The sequence below is a fragment of the Polypterus senegalus genome, chromosome 1 (assembly GCF_016835505.1).
Source record: "Polypterus senegalus isolate Bchr_013 chromosome 1, ASM1683550v1, whole genome shotgun sequence".
NCBI lineage: Eukaryota > Metazoa > Chordata > Cladistia > Polypteriformes > Polypteridae > Polypterus > Polypterus senegalus.
This window is the reverse complement of record NC_053154.1, coordinates 231,736,884-231,753,196: the sequence shown is the minus strand read 5'-3', so window position 1 is coordinate 231,753,196 and position 16,313 is coordinate 231,736,884. Positions and strand designations below refer to the sequence as shown.

The window sequence follows — 16,313 nt, the reverse complement described above, 5'->3', positions numbered from 1 at the left end:
TTGTAAGTTTCTGGAGATTTATAAAATACAATTTTATTCAGCAAGTTCCTGTGGCAAATGACTCAATTAAGTGATTCCGTAAAAGCACAAAAAACTGAACACATCTTTTAATTTCTTTCAGTGGCCCATGTGAGGAAATACTTTGATGTCTAGATTTTGTTAGGTGCAAGGGCAAACCAGGATGGTACAGAACACAACTAGATACTATATTAGTTATGCATTTGAGTAGGGTGGACACAAAAGGGAAGCTGGGAGATATAAACCTATGGAATGTAAACGAAAGCCAAGCAACCTAGACAGAGGTATGTGATGCTACTTCAAAATAGCAGTTATTAGGTATGCTTAGCCCTGTCTAAAAAGATCAGGAAAGTAACATTAAGAAAACATACAAGACAATGTCATCCCTCTAAGAGTAGACAGCTAGAAAGGTGCTTTACTGAAATGGCCCTATTCAGGGCAATAGAAAGCTCAAAAATGCAGGGACACTTAAGACCGAGTGTTCTAGTCTGGAGACTCAAGAAAATAGATTTAAAGCTGCTTCATGGTAAAGGAGCTCATGGAGTGCTGAGCTAGGAGGAGAAAGGGCTGATGACCAAACAGACAAAATAAAGATAGGCAAAAACCTGAAAGGAGAGATGTGTGAAAATAAAGGGAATGCTTTGTTCAGTATGCTTGTTAACAAGCACGTGAGCCATTCCACCATAGAGAGGGAGTCTAAGACATATATTGATAGACCCCAAAGAGTATAGGTTTGGTTGTTTTGTCTGTAGATATTCTTGCTGACCCCCTATACCTATCTTCCCCTAGTTTAGCTATAATAAAAAATGTATTTCTTGGTAAGGAAGTCTTCAATGAGTGCACCGTTTTCCTATCCATTGCAAGGTTTTTTTAGTGGCTAATTTTCTACAAAAAACTGTTTCGAGGTCTTTTTTCTGTAGCTCACCGAGGGTTTGCAGCACTACAGTTCCTTGGTTCTAATGTAAGGTCTATTCTGCAGAGTTTTTAGCATGGCTATACAGGTAAATATCCATTTGGTTCAAAGAACAAAAAATGTGCTGTGCACTTTTTAGGGGCATTATGTGCTAAATGAAACAATTCACATGCATTTCTTAGTAAAGGAACAATGCCATATCTTGGGAAATGGGTAAGGATGTTCAAAAATAGTCAAACAAGTGTGATGGGTGCATTAAGCTCAGGGAACAGACAATAAGTCAGAACTATGGCCACTGTTTTTACTGCCAAAACAGAATGGATGAGGAGGAAATTAGAGTTTCAGTAAAAGATGAACAAATTTGTTAATGACATTACTGGAGTACAGAAAACTCTGCACCACTGAGTTGACACAACTAAAACATTTTCCAAAGACATTCAGGAACTTGTAGATTACTGATATAAATGTACAGAGAAACACAAAACATTAACTGAATTTTAAAACTAAGAACAATTTGAGTAAAATAAATAAATGTTCTGAACCACCCCAAGATATTACTGAATTACTCCAGAGTATTTCTCTATTGCTTTTGATTAATAAAGGTTTCCTAATTTTCACTAATCACATGGCATGCCATTTTCAGTATACCAGTATGCAGCAAATCAACCACCAAGATGAGCTTACCGTAAGAGTTATATGGAGATCCAGTACTTTGTTTTTGTTCTTTTTAAACTAACTTTTTTTTATATAGAATGTCATGATTGAGCTTTGAAATGTCAGTGTGTGTGTGATATGTATCGCATTTGATATCTTAGTTGGTGTTTTGATAATTTCAGCTCACACATTATTAAGTATGTCACTCAATTTGCAAAAACATGTCTTAAGTCCACACATTCAACATCTCATGTAACCTAACAGGATGGACTACTGCACACATGTGCATGGTCAGCACACCACAAGAGAAGCTAGTGTAGCTGCCTAAGAAGGAGTAAGCAAACGGCACCAGGGCAAAAGCCTCACAATCTCCGTTGTTAGATTTAATTACAAGATGTGGATCATCCTCACTCACATGGAGGTGGTTTGGCTTTGAAAAGACTGATGTTGCTTAAAAGTCAATATGTAAACTATGTTGGAAATCAAGTTAAACTGATCTAGTATGGAACCCTGTAGGAGTTTAGGCCTAAGAAAAAACTTTTTTTCCCCCCTTAATTCCTTCAAAAGGACTATTTCCTTAAGAAGCACATGCCTATTGAGCAGATTTTATTTCACAAGCTGTCTTGGTTGGGGGTCTTCTATTCAAAAGCACATTTTTTCTTTTATTATTTAAAACAATCTAACATCCCTGCCTTCTCATCTCACCCCATCCTGCCCCTCAAAAAAGGTTAGTCTCTTTACACTGCCATTGAAAAAGCGATCAAAAGTGACTTGACGATACCCGAGAGTAATGTAAATCTACTTGAGTTATGCTAAACCCCATGCACCTGTTCGGCATTGCCGTGCTCTTACATCTTCCACTGCTGCCCAGTTTTCTGCTGTTTTGAATTACGAAGTGACCTCACAGCCCTCAGTGTCTTCCACTACTGAGGAGCTAACACTTCAATTTAATTCTGCTTGCCAAACTGCTCTGGACTCTGTGGCACCATTAAATAGCAGGCAACTAAAGCACTGCTCCGAGCCGTGGTTAAATGCTAATACCCGTGCATATAGACGGGAGTGCAGAAGAGCTGAGCAGAGGTGAAAAAGGACAGGATGCAGGTTTTCTTTTGAAATATTGAAAGAAAGTTGGTCATGTTATCAGAAAGTTTTGAAAGCTGCAAGATCAAAATTTTTTTTTCTGAAGTTATTGGCTCCAACTCTCACAACCCCACGTGTACTTTTTAAACACATTGAGCTCTGGACTTAATGTTCGCGAACCTGTCTTTCTAGAAGCCTCTAGGGAAACTTGCGACAAATTTCTTTACTTTTTTTTTGGAGAAGGTTGTAAGTACTAGGGCCCTCATTTCACCACCTTCTCACAATCCATCCATTTTAATACCCTGATTGGCTTATTTGATCATTTTGAGCATGTCACTCTTCCCTCTTTACAGCAGCTCGTTTTCAGTATGAAGCTGTCTAGCTCCCCCTTTGATGGTGTCCCTCCTCGACTTCTTAAGGAGGTCTTTTCTACCTTGGGTCCTTCTATTCTTACAATTAATAGTAGTTTAACCTCTAGTGTGGTGCCTAAAAGTTTTAAACATGCTGTTGTGCAACCACTGCAGAAAAAAAAATGGGCCTGGACCACTCTGTTATGTCTAACTTTAGGCCTATTTCTAAACTCTTGGAAAAAGTCATCTATACCCAACTGAAATCCTTTCTGGACGAACATGCAATTCTGGAAGTGTTCCAGTCTAGGTTTAAAACTCACCACAGCACTGAGTCCTCTCGGTTAAGGGTTTTTAATGATATTCCTTTAACAATGGATGCTGGCGACTGTGTACTACTTAGGCTTTTGGATTTAACAGCAGCCTTTGACAGGATAGACCATGAGATCCTCATCTCCAGGCTGGAGCAGTGGGTGGGCATCACAGGCTCAGCTCTCCAATGGTTTAGGTCCTCTCTCTCAGATAGAAGTTTGTGTGTCAGTATTGATGATTTTACTTCCACCTCTGTTGCCCACCCCTGGGGGATACCACAGGGCTCCATCCTGGGACCTCTTCTGTTCTCCTTACACCTTCTGCCACTCTGCGCTATTTTTCGGAAACACGGTATTTCCTTTCATCTTTATGCAGATTGTCAGGTTTATTTCCCTCTGAAGTGCCAAAACCTATTTCTGTCCAGCCCCTGCTTGACTGCCTCATTGACATAAGGAGTTGGATGGCATTACATTTTCTTAATTTTAATGAGAACAAAACAGAAGGCATGCTATTTTAGATCCAATAGCACCAGCGGGACCCCCTGCATCGACCTTTCTACTGCGGCTCAATTTGAGAAAACCACAATCACAAATTTAGGTGTGAAAATGGATCCAACTTTTAAACTTGATAGCCATGAACGCAGAGGTAAAAATCTTGCTTTTTCCAGCTGAGGCGGCTGTCAAAAATCAAGTCTGTCTTGTCTAAGCGCAACCTTGAAACAGAGATACATGCTTTTATAACATCTCGTCTAGATTACTGCAATGCGCTTCTTTTTGGAATTAGCCAGGCCTCCATTGCTTGCCTACAGCTGCTACAAAATGCTGCTGCTCGATTTTTAACTGGCACAAGAAAGCATGAGCATTATTTTTTAACGCGTTATGGAGCACATGCATCGAAGCTTCTCAGCTGTGCATGTGCAAAAAAAAGGAAACATTTTAAAAATAACGTAACACGATTGTCAATGTAACCTTTTGTAAGTAGTGCCTGGAGGATTCAGTGTGGAGAAACTTTAGACAGCGTGTGTATTAACTTGTGGATTTTTCTGTGAGTATTTGGTGGCAGCGTCACAAAGTCGCTTCCGTAAGACTTGTTAGCTGCGGAGCTCAGCTCAGAGCGAAATGAGGTGAATGGGAGGGGAGATGACGTGACTCCCCCACCCGCCTTAACTGTCAATCCCCCACAAACACAGTCTCTCGGAATTTGCATAAGCACAGCCCTTCACCTGCAATTTTAACTTAGTTACAAAGTGATCAAAACTCTCATTTATATCCTGCGTCCTCTCATTAAACTTGTATCCCGCATTACCCGTGGGCTTGACAAATGCCAGCAGCAGCCCGTCGATGAACTTGATTTAAATTTTAGGTTTACACCGTGCTTTGTTTCCGAAGTAGCAGCACTCATGAATATGGTTGTATATGTCACTCACTCGCTCGCTTCTTATTGTTTCGCTGCCTTCTCAATTATATAATGCATGTTTTCTTTAGTTCTTTTTGGGGCTCTTCCTTGTTTTCTACGTACTGCATTGACAGTCAGTTCACGTGATTACGTGGAAGGCATGATGATGTCACACAAAACTCTGCCCGCCACGGCTTTCGAGCTCAACTCCATTACAGTAAATGGAGAAAAATAATAATACACATATATACACACATTTTTTTAAATATTATATATAATAAATTATATACAAGTACAAGTACACTGACCTTTCGGTTGAATCCAATTGCTTATTGGAAATTTTCCACCAGCTTCAGCACTGAACTATTGTTTACAGGGGTGCATGGCTTGGGTTTTCCATTATGATTACGGTAGCAATATTAATAAAAAAGTGTAATAAAAAGGGGATTATCTAAACTTAACAAAAATGAATTAACACTATTTAAGCAGCAGGAATTAAAATTTTGTGCAACTACATGAACACTAAAAATGTATCAATTGAGAATATTCCTACAACCCTACTCAACATTCAATGAATAGTCACCCAAAGCAACAATGATTTAAGTCAATAGTAAAACATACACGAAAAGTGTCCATCATTTCAACTTTTTTGCTGCTTACCACAACCAGTCACGTAGGCAACTCTGAGTGGCCAGGCCAAGACATCCCTATCCCCAGCAACACCTGCCAACTCATACACCAAGGTGTTCCCAGGCCACATGGGAAATGCAATTCTCCTAGCAGGCCCTACCAGCATAACTTAAACAGGGGGATGTCCAGAAGGCATCAATATGAGAGGCATTAACTACTTCAATTGGATCCTCTCTGAGCCTCTCCCAGATGTCTATACTTCTCACCCTACAAAACTTCAAACTGCCTTAAGGTTTCATGGTTAACAACCTCAACATGATTAAGACAAAAACATTAAACCAAGAACAGCTGCACTGCTTGTCAAGGACAAAGTATGTACCAAGTCCTTTTCCTAAACAGGGTAGAGACCCCTTGAAATTATTAAAGTTCTAAGCATGATGAAAGGAAGAACAGACATTTAGAGAGGAGGCGAAGGCAGCAGTAAGAACCTTCAACAGCATCTTGAAAAATAAATGAAAAAATATTTTTTCCTTTAGGAGGCTTTAACTACAATTTGAGAAAAAAAAAATTACTAAAGAATAACCAAGAACAAATAACAAGGAGGCCATGGTTTCTAAAATATTCATAGCAGACTGTACAACGATTTCAGCAAAAGATACAATATACTGAATATACACATTACACTGAAGAAGTTCTCACTTTGGTGATCCACTACTGTAAAAAGTATCCACATACTTAAAGCCTACTTTCAAAGTTATTAAAATCATATTTAAATGAAAATACAAAAATAAAAAAATATTTAGCTGGGGGACAATAAGGGCTTTTTGTTTAAAAAAAAAAAAGGAAAAACAATGTGCATATCAGAGTAAATGCAAAGGTACAATGTGCACAGGGATCCCGTTATAGGTAAGAGATTACATTCACTTGTCAGAGAAAGGACTGCTAAAGGAATGCTACTGTTTGCCAATTAGTAATTGAATCGTGTATAGAAACTTTTATCCAGTCCATTCCTCACCACCTGCACTACCCTTCATCTTTCAAATACAGGTTCAATTTCTCAAGTGCCCTTTGGTGCAGATCACTGCTCAACTTGAACCTGATGGTGGAATCATTGCTTCAATACACAGCAATAGTATAAACATCCAGTTTTATATAGTAAAGAATCTGACCTGTCTCCTCAGGGGTTTTCATAGTTGAAGCTTCAGAAGGAGACAGTGAAGTAATAACAGGAACCTCAAGATCTGTAGAGCATCTTGAAGATCTTTTTACTTTATAGTTGGGTGGTGTACTAAACAATACATCAATTCCTGAAAAGAGAATGTAGATTGTTTGAAATTCAGACTGTTACATTTAAGGATAATCTTAAAAAAAAAAAAAAAAACAAAAACAAAAAAACAACCTTACTTCACACAACCTTAAATCATCCTAAGCTCCTTTAATTTAACCAAAGCAAATGCTACTCTCATGTTTCAATATTAAAGCTTCTCCCAAAATGTAATCATTAAAATATTTGCTTGTGTTTCGGGAATGTTAGGCTGCAACAATTAACTTTATTACACCTATATTTGACAAGATATTAACAAGTAAGTTTTCTGAATGATCAATTCCCAGCATTAACTATAAGAAAATATCAAACCTTAAAATATATAAGTATGAAAACAACTTAACATATATCTTACAAAAAAGTGGGATACAGTTATGTTTACATCAATAATAAATATTTCAAAAATATATTACAAAATAAGCACCATCTGAAAGAAATATAAAATCACACAATGATAGGGTGTTGTCTTCTACCTTATACCGAGAGAGAAAAAAAATTGAAATGATACATATTTGTAAATTCACAGAAAAGTATGAATATTTTATATGATATACACAAACACATTCAGAAGCAGACAAATCAGTACTTTACTAGCTTTTAATTCTGCATAATCAAAACTCATACTCAAAGCACTACCAGAAGTTTTTGAATTATTGCACCATCAAAAAAAAAAAAAAAAAAAGGTTAATAAATGGAATATGAAAAAACATTCTTATTCATATGAACACATGTATGAAAAATCATAACCAAAAATATTCTTTTTTTTTTTTTAAATGATGAATGAGAACAAAAAAATGTAGGCATATTTTTAAAAAGCTCTAACTAACATCAACAATCCACTAAATGTTACTAGTTCTACAGTAATGCAGACTTTATTTTGTAATGTAAAGTGAACCCTAAAGCACAGTATGCATGTCACATTTACATTATGCATACTTTTAGCTTTTGTTGAACGTACAACGATGGCAAATTGAAAGGGTCAATGGTCTTTATTTTGCCGGAAATAAGGGACCTAAAATGTAGATGTAATACCAAAATCACATTGAAAAATCGCTCCAAGACTTCACAAGGAACAGCTTTGTTACCTCTAGTATTGGTGACACTACCATTGTACATCTCACTCACCTGAAGTAATATGAATGTACTGAAGGAGTAGAGAATATAAAGGTGAAACAATTGAGTGTTTAAGTGTTTGTGACAAATGTAAAATTAAGAAATTTCAAGAGGTTCATTGTTTATGCAACATCTTCTGCACATTCAAAAGGTATACATGTGCCGTTTTTTCGATGAATCACTCAGTCATGTTGAAAGAACTATTCCATCTTGTCAGAACAATCAATCATCAACTTGTCTTCCAGCAAATGGAGTAGGTGTTCTTTTCAATTCAGAGTATTGCTGGTAGTGGTATTTTATTTGAAAAAAATATAAACTGTTTCAAAGTGAGGGATGCCTGACACTTTCGATGTATGCCGAGTTTCTAAATAGGTTTCCTACCTGCTGAACATTGTAAATGCAACACTTACTTTTGAAACAGCATCATTCACATACTTGTATGAACTATGTGGAAAAAAAAGATTAATATCAATACAGCAATGACTGCATCAACTCACATAATGATTGTTTATTCCAATATACTATTTTTAAAACACAGCCCTAATGCTGTACACATTATATATAGACAAATGGGGATAGGAGCAGACACCTAAACAATCTTTCTATGAGGAATACTCTTTATGAAGATGTCCATCAATATCGGGTTGTTGAAATATGCTTAACCTCGTGTCTTGAAAATTTGACATGGAGAGAGGAGAGAAATAAACAAAACAAAAAAAATCATATTATCATGCATGATAGTGGAATAAATGCCAGAAACATTCTGACAAAGCACAATGCCAATCTGGGGACTACCACATACGTATAAAATATACATATATGCACTAGAGGGGGGTGGTATACTGGTATGACGTCATGCTACCAATTTGAAATTTGCAAAAGGAAATGTACACTCCATAAAACCAGCTTGATATTTTTGCTTTTTCACATTAAGGACTTCAAAGCCTTATGCTTTTAAAAAACAAACAAAAAAAAAACAACTCCTTGAGCAGGCCTTAGACTGGGAATTAACTTCCACATAATGCGCTGTTAGATCTGCCACTTAAAGATGTCACATCTTTCTTTTGCTTTGATTATTTTTTTGTTTACGAGCTACTTTTTCACCATTTTACCAAGTGCACAGGTAAGGCTTACTCCAAAAATGAGTGACAGAGGAAATTCTAAACCACCACCAATTCTAAACTGTCACCTGCAGGCTGGTAAAATAAAACTTGTGAAAAAGTGTTACCGATCCACCGAGTGCTATTACATCCTACTACATGGGTGTATCCAAATCCATTCCTGGAGAGCTACAGTTGCTGCATGTTTTTTCTCTCACCATCCTTAGAGTGTGCCTAGTTTTGTCTGCCAATTAATACAAAGCAAGTAAACACAAGACCAGCTAACCTGTGCCCATCATACAAGATTACAAAATTAAGAAAAAGCAAAAGGTCTCCCTCATACTAATCTGCTCTGAGTAGACAAACCATTTCTATGATGCAGTTAAAAAAAAATCAACAGTTTTAAAAATGTCTGGTGTGGCAGAATGAGAGCACCAACAAGCCATGTAAATAATGGATCTAATTAACAAGAAACTATTACAAGCAAGCAAAAAGCATAAGATGAACACTGTATATATGAGCCCTTTTTGTTTACAGTGTAGTAGAAATACTATAAAAAGAAGTTTTACATATTATTGAAAAGTCTATTTCTGCAATATCAAATACATATTTAAGCTGACAAAAGAAACAGAAGTGACAATGTGTGCTGCTGAATTAACTATAAGTGTGATTTAGTGTCAGAGAGCACCACTATACTTATATATATTTTTTCTTTTCTGGTGCTCCCACATCATGGTTGTGTTCCTATTCATAACAAGTAACAAGGCATCTAACAGATGACAAAATTTAATAGCAGCTATCTTCAGCATCTATTATAAATGACACTGATTTGATTAGTTGATGACAGGGCTGCTCCAAACAAGATGTTTTTAGGGCTGATATATTTTTGGTGAAAAGTGTTACTAGATCAGTCAACTCAGGATTTTATTTGTGTCTATTGAAAACACATTTACACTAAGTTCCTGCATAACCAAATACAGAGAAGATTTAAAGTGTTAGATTATCAAAAAAAAAAAAAAAAAAAAAAAAAACAATTAAAACCATAGACCACAGGTGTTACAGGTTAATTTTTTATTCACAAAATGAAATTCAATAGGTTTACGTTTAGTGACCATAAAAATAAAAATTCCCTTAAAATACATACTTTAATAGAAAATATTTATTCAGAATACACATGGCATTCAAGAAAATAAAACAACTCTTAATTACAAGTTGTCATGTTTAATTTCTTCTGTATTTTACTTATCTGAAACAAACTAAGTAGTTTTCACCATCTGTCTACCAAAATATATATATAGATATATTCTCTCACATTGATTCAATAAATTGATATTGGCAGTTGAACACTGCTTAAGTGTAAACATACATACTTGCATGTTTTTAACCATTTTTAATTTAAAAGCACTTTTCAGTGTTTTATCCATTTACTAGCAAGACATTACAATTTCTTGAGGTGTAATTAATATGGGCAACCATTTATATTATACTTGTTTTTACTAAAGCCTATACTGTATGAAGCAAATAAGTACAAACCTTTAAAAGTTTTGCTATCGACCCAATATACTAATCAAGCATTTAAATGAAAAAAATCGACTGGAGAACCACTAGGTTTTGCAGACCTAAATACACACACAAAATACTTTTTTCACCAAAGAGCTTCATATGCAAGTATGAAACCAATGACCTGTCCAGTGGATAGTATGGTTAGAAATGAAAGAATACCATATAACAGAGAAAAGTTTGTACTGATCAGTCGTAAAAAGTGATGTTTACCAGTTATATTTGTATCATAAAACTTCACAATAAATATAAAAATCTTGCAAAGAACAGAAAATAATTACTGAAATCAGACAGATATCTATCCCAAATGGATGTGCACAATTCCAATGGTGAACTTGTGAAAATATGGTAATAAAAGGGGTAAAATTACAACCATACCTGTAAAACTTTCATTCATTTCCATGTTCTTCAACAATGCCACATTTTGGACGAGACGAGGTGCTTGACCTACTACTTGCACAGATCTATGTGCTCTGCCAATAACAATTGTGGCTGGGGACTCTGCGTGACCAGTACTAAAATGTTCCTTTATCTTCTGAACAGGTGTCTGTTAAAACAATTTAAAAATTAAAACAGGTGACTATGCAACAGCGTAAAACAATTTAAAAAATTCTGTGAATGATTCATTAATAGAAAACTCAAAGTGGGGCAGAACTAGATTAAAGTATTAAAAAGGAATATCTAAGACTGCAAGTGCTTATTTCATTAAATGCTTGCAGGTGAAAAAATACTTGAAGGCCATTATTTAATGTTTAGCAACTTCAACTGTTTGGACTTTAGAACTATTTATCTCCAGGTGTAAGTTAAAATCCTGTAGAAGTAGTGCGATTTGCCTTAATCTGTTAAATCTGACTTCTGAGCCAAATGTAACAGATTGGAATGAAAGCTTAGTGACAGGTGTCAAGTAAACCCTATGGCATTTAACTGATGTCTACATTTTCATCCTTGACTGCTATGTGATTTGTATCTTTCACTTTAAAAGTCTGAACTTATTCTCTTTTTTGAAAAATTAATTAAAATGCTTGCACAACATTTACAATGAATATGTACAGTAAAACCTCGATTATCTGCGAGCCTCCGTTAACCATCAGGCACCAAAAAAAAAAAAAAAAAACAAACACCACACACACATTGCACTCTTCAGCGCCTATTACTGCACTACTACTGCTGTGCCATATACTGTGAACTATGTACGATGGATCAACTCTCCCTTGTGCTGGCGTGTAGTGTTCGTACCCAGCACCATGTGTCACTTTTGTTATAATAAAATCTCATATACGTTGCAATCGCCAATAAAGAAATGCATGTGGTGCGGGAATTATCACAAAACATTTTTTAAATTAAACATGTTTTGTTGCAGGCAGCTTGTGATGTGCTGTATGGGAGCAGAAAGGGTGGAATGAATATTGTACGCAATGGACTAGCTGATAGGCTTCAGCTGTGTAAGGGCGAGGATACACCTCTTTGGAGAGATGAGTGACAGGAGAAGTTAGGAGGAAAAGGAAGGTGCAATTAAAGGAAGTTTTGAGTAGGGAGTCAGGAGACAATAAGCAGGACTGTTTGCTGTATAGAAAAAAGAAAGTATCAGGAGACAATAAGCAGGAGTATTAAGGTATAAAGAAATATATATATATATATAAAAAAAAAAAGCATATGTGACTGGCAAGAAATATAACTAGTAGGGAAAGCTTTTTGTTTTTTCGGAGGTGTGCTCTGTAACCCAGATAAGACAGGGCACCATTTGTTATGGAACGAAGACCGCCAAGTAAAACATTGAAAACTCTAGTATCTGAGTTGAATTGGTTTATTAGGCAGCTGGTTACAGTATTAAATGGATTAATTTTGTTAATACTATATTTTGTCAATATAGGTTTTCTTTTGTAAATAAATATGACTATTTGCTAAACTGATCTACTGTATATCATTTTTAAAGTTCTGTTATCCGTCATGGCCTTGATCCCAACCCCTGACAGATGATCAAGGTTTTACTGTAACTTATTTTAATTTGTTACTCAATCTCTGTAAACCTTACACAATTAGGAAGTGAAGGCTAAAATAGATAATTCTCCCATTTAAAGATGGTATATGCTTATATATAATATGCCAGTTAAGACTTTTTTTTAGGGATACTCCAATTGATTGGTCGATTTTATAAGTGAAAGACTATTGGTGGCCAATTGTTTCAGCCCCTGCTTTTCTATACTTTAACTTAGTTTCAGTTATCCTTTACGCAAGGTATTACAGTAAACAGTAAGTCAAGGCTTATGTTAAAAGTATGGATTCTTCTGTACAGCAGAAAGCGAGAGGCAATTGCAATATTTGTCTTTATGTTAAAGTGGAGTAATAACCCGAGAAAAAGAAATCGGAGTAGTCGTCCCCTGTAGTTTGACAAACGGCAAGAAAAAGTATTTTAATGAATTCAGTCCTTTATTTTATCCTTTAAAAAGTGGACTCTAACTTCAGATGGCAAGCTTAAGCGTCGAGTGCAGCAGGTTACATTTTTAATTGGGAAAAAAATGGTAAAGAATAATTTGAAATTGCTGCGTAGTAAACAATAGGCCTGTTAGCTTAACAGCAAAATGTATCTATCTTAACCTTAAAAACCTGTTAAGAATGTTAGTCTTGTGTCTTCTTGATAAACTTAAAAAAAAAAACGCAATTGTATCAAATGTTTGTATTTATTTTTTTTTAAGATTTATACTGTGTATTTGTCACTGTGTCATATAGCCTAAGTTTTTGTAAGAGAAGAGTACTACATAATTAAAACTGAAAACCCATATTTATAAGAACATGAACTGCGAATGTCTAGCGGATACACTGGAGAGAGGAAAAAAAAAACACCTGTATAAATACAATAAATGTATATTTTAACAGCGAAAATGCTGTAGTACAATGATTTAAAATGATGAAACCTATAAGTGCATGTATATTTACATTTTAGCAGTGTTTAATTTCCAATATCAATTAATTGTGTGATTAAATTATGTTAAGAGAAATAGTGAACTTTAATTTTTTCTGTAATGATACTGTTGAAAACAAAGTTTAATTAAACAAAATGACAGCTTGTAATTAACATGAAGCATTATTCCCTTTTATGTCATACGGTACGTATTATGGATACATACTTTGTATATAAAGTATGTACCTTAAGGAAATTTTACTTCAGTATTTTAATAATCACTGAACACTAAGCCTACAGAATTTCACTTTAACAAAAAAATGAACAGTTAACCTGTGGTGTATAATAATAAAATTATAAAAATACACTAATATAGGTCATACGGCTTCAATGTATCTGGTTATGGAGGAGCTTAATGTAAAAAAAAAAAAAAGATACAGGAAGGGGGGAAAAAAACAAAATCGCATCTGAATTGACTGATCAAGTAACATGAAAACGATATAAACCTTAAAAAATCTGATCGGGGCAACCGTAATTTTTTTTTAAACTGAAAGGGACTCTGTGCCAGGAGGTTTTAATCAGCACAACACTCAGATTGGTATTATGCTATGAACTGCTTTAAACCTTTGTGCACAATACACAGGACCAACAGTGGACAGGGTGACTTTACCCCCCAAACACATTTAAAGCATACAGAGTAACATTTACAACTGATTGTTTATAAATACTTGAACATTTGTAGCAAAAATACACTGGGCTTTCGCTTTGTTGCTTACTGGCTCTTACAGTCAGAGAACACCAGAAACACCTACAGCTCCTCTCCTTTAAAAACAGTTACCGTATATACTCGCGGAAAAGTCGGGACTTGCTTTTACAGTATAATTTGTGGTATTTTATAATGTCGGTCGTATAAGTTGAATACAGAAAACTCACGCTATTGGTACAAGGGATTATAATATGCCAACACCCACCGGAGAGTAAACACAGAGCACACTGCCTTTTAGTCCTATGTGGGTGCGGCAATGTGCTGTATCAGCGTGTGCTCCTAACCCCTCTCTCTCTCTATTGTGCTTACGTGACCACACAGCAATACCCAAACTATTCCGAAGCAACGTTTGCACCGATTTGTGTTTTTGTATCACACCCCCTCATACACCTTTATTGTAAGAGCATCCCTTATCTACGATGGAGCATTCAATCAGAAAAAAATATGAAGCTGGTTTTAAATTAAACGTTGTTGAAGTAGCAAAAGAAATTGGCAAGTGCACTGCTGCAATAAAATTTGATGCGTTTGAGAAAATGATCCGAGATTGGAGGAGGCAAGAAGATGTTTATAAAAAAAAAAAAAAAATGTAACTGCTGCTTTTGAACGGGCGTATAAGTCGGGGTCTGGTTTTAGAATCGATTTTTCGGGATTCAAGACCAAACTTATACACGAGTATATATGGTAAAAGTCTTTAAAATGATTGTACTATGTAAAATATCTGGATACCTTTCTTGAATCAGGGCATTATCCCCGTAGTACACACAGCTGATAAAGTCAACTGTCAAAGTACTTTAACTTTTAGTATTAAAAAAAATGTACAATTATAATGAAACACAAGGGCAAGATACTACCTTTTGAACTTTAGAAGACACTTTTTTTACATGCTTCTTTCGAGAAGAAGGTTTCCTCGCAGCAGCCACCGTCTTGCTTTTTGCAACACCAAGCTTAACAATGTCTGCCCAGGATTTTTTTGCTGCAACAGGAAGAAAAAAAAAAAAAGATATTTCTGGTTTCTAATAAAGAGCACCATAGGTTACTCACAAATTATAAATATGCAAAAAAAAAAAAGTAATAACTCACCGAACAGGCTTGACTGTAGTGCACCACTTCGTCTTGTACGCACAGAACCAAAAATAGCGCTCTTTCGCCGACTTTTAGTAATGGACTTCTTTGCAGTAGAGGACAAGCTTTTTCGTTCTTGAACATGTTTGGGTGTGAAGTTAATGTTTTTATCTGCATTAACACTTTTTGGAGCGTTTTCTTCTGTACTGGGTGAAGGTGTATGTATTCGAGAAATTGAGAAACGACCACGAACATATGGTGTTCTTTCACTGGACTCATTAGGTGCTGTTGAGACACCAGGAGATGACCTCCTTTTAGGTGAGGCTAGATTAACACTGTCTGCAACAGCAGCTGTGTTAGTACCAGAAGAGCTAATTAATGAACGATTCCTAGGAGATGAACGAGGTGTACCAATTACAACAATGTGCTTCTTGTCTGGTGTTGATTCAGACTCACTGAGTTGTTTATTTCTAGGGGATATCTGAAGAGTGCTGATGGAAATTTCATGAGATTGGCCAGGATCAACTACGGACTTTGTCCTAGGAGATGATCTAGGGGAGTCGCTTAAAGATATATCTAACTTAGTACTGTTTTTATTAGAGTCACTCAGTAAGTTACCGAGAGAAACTACAGTATTTTTCAAATGAGATTTTTTACTTGGTGAAGGGAATGTTAAGTCATCTACTGGTTTTCTCAGTGGTGATTCTTCTGAAACAAAGGAGACAGATTTCCTGTCTTGCAAAGACTTCCTGTTACTGACAGATAATCCTTTTACTTTTGTCACAGATTCAAACTCTATGTTAGCTGCACTTCTACGTGCTCTTGTACCAGGAGATGGCGTTTTAACTAAAGATTCAACAGAACTGTTCACCACAGTTTCAGCAGCTGATGCTGACACAATCACATCTGGTGTCACACTTTGAGTTAACTTATTAGTCGATTTCTGGCGAGGTGATGGAGTCTTCAATTTCTGAGGAGTACTGCTAACTTTGGGCAGCAATCTGCCAGGAGAGGATTTCTTAATAGATTTATCCTCTGTAGAAGCCTCTAAACTTTCCTGCAAATAAAAACAGTCATCTTTCAGAGAACATTACAACAATTCATAAAGAAACATTTCATATAAGAGATCCACCAACTAAG

At 35.8% G+C, this 16,313-nt stretch overlaps 1 protein-coding gene across 5 annotated transcripts in view; it reads right to left on the bottom strand.

Annotated features, from left to right (window-relative positions):
- The window catches only part of mki67 (marker of proliferation Ki-67), a 45,734-nt gene that overhangs the window by 10,975 nt on the left and 18,446 nt on the right, over window positions 1-16,313 (bottom strand). For all 5 annotated transcript variants that reach the window (XM_039770161.1, XM_039770147.1, XM_039770155.1 and 2 more), the window contains 4 exons: window positions 15,192-16,230; window positions 14,963-15,084; window positions 10,825-10,993; window positions 6,519-6,656 (listed from right to left, as the gene is read on the bottom strand). In XM_039770161.1, coding sequence (XP_039626095.1) covers window positions 6,519-6,656; window positions 10,825-10,993; window positions 14,963-15,084; window positions 15,192-16,230 — 1,468 coding nt within the window. The remainder of the gene's footprint in view (window positions 1-6,518; window positions 6,657-10,824; window positions 10,994-14,962; window positions 15,085-15,191; window positions 16,231-16,313) is intronic.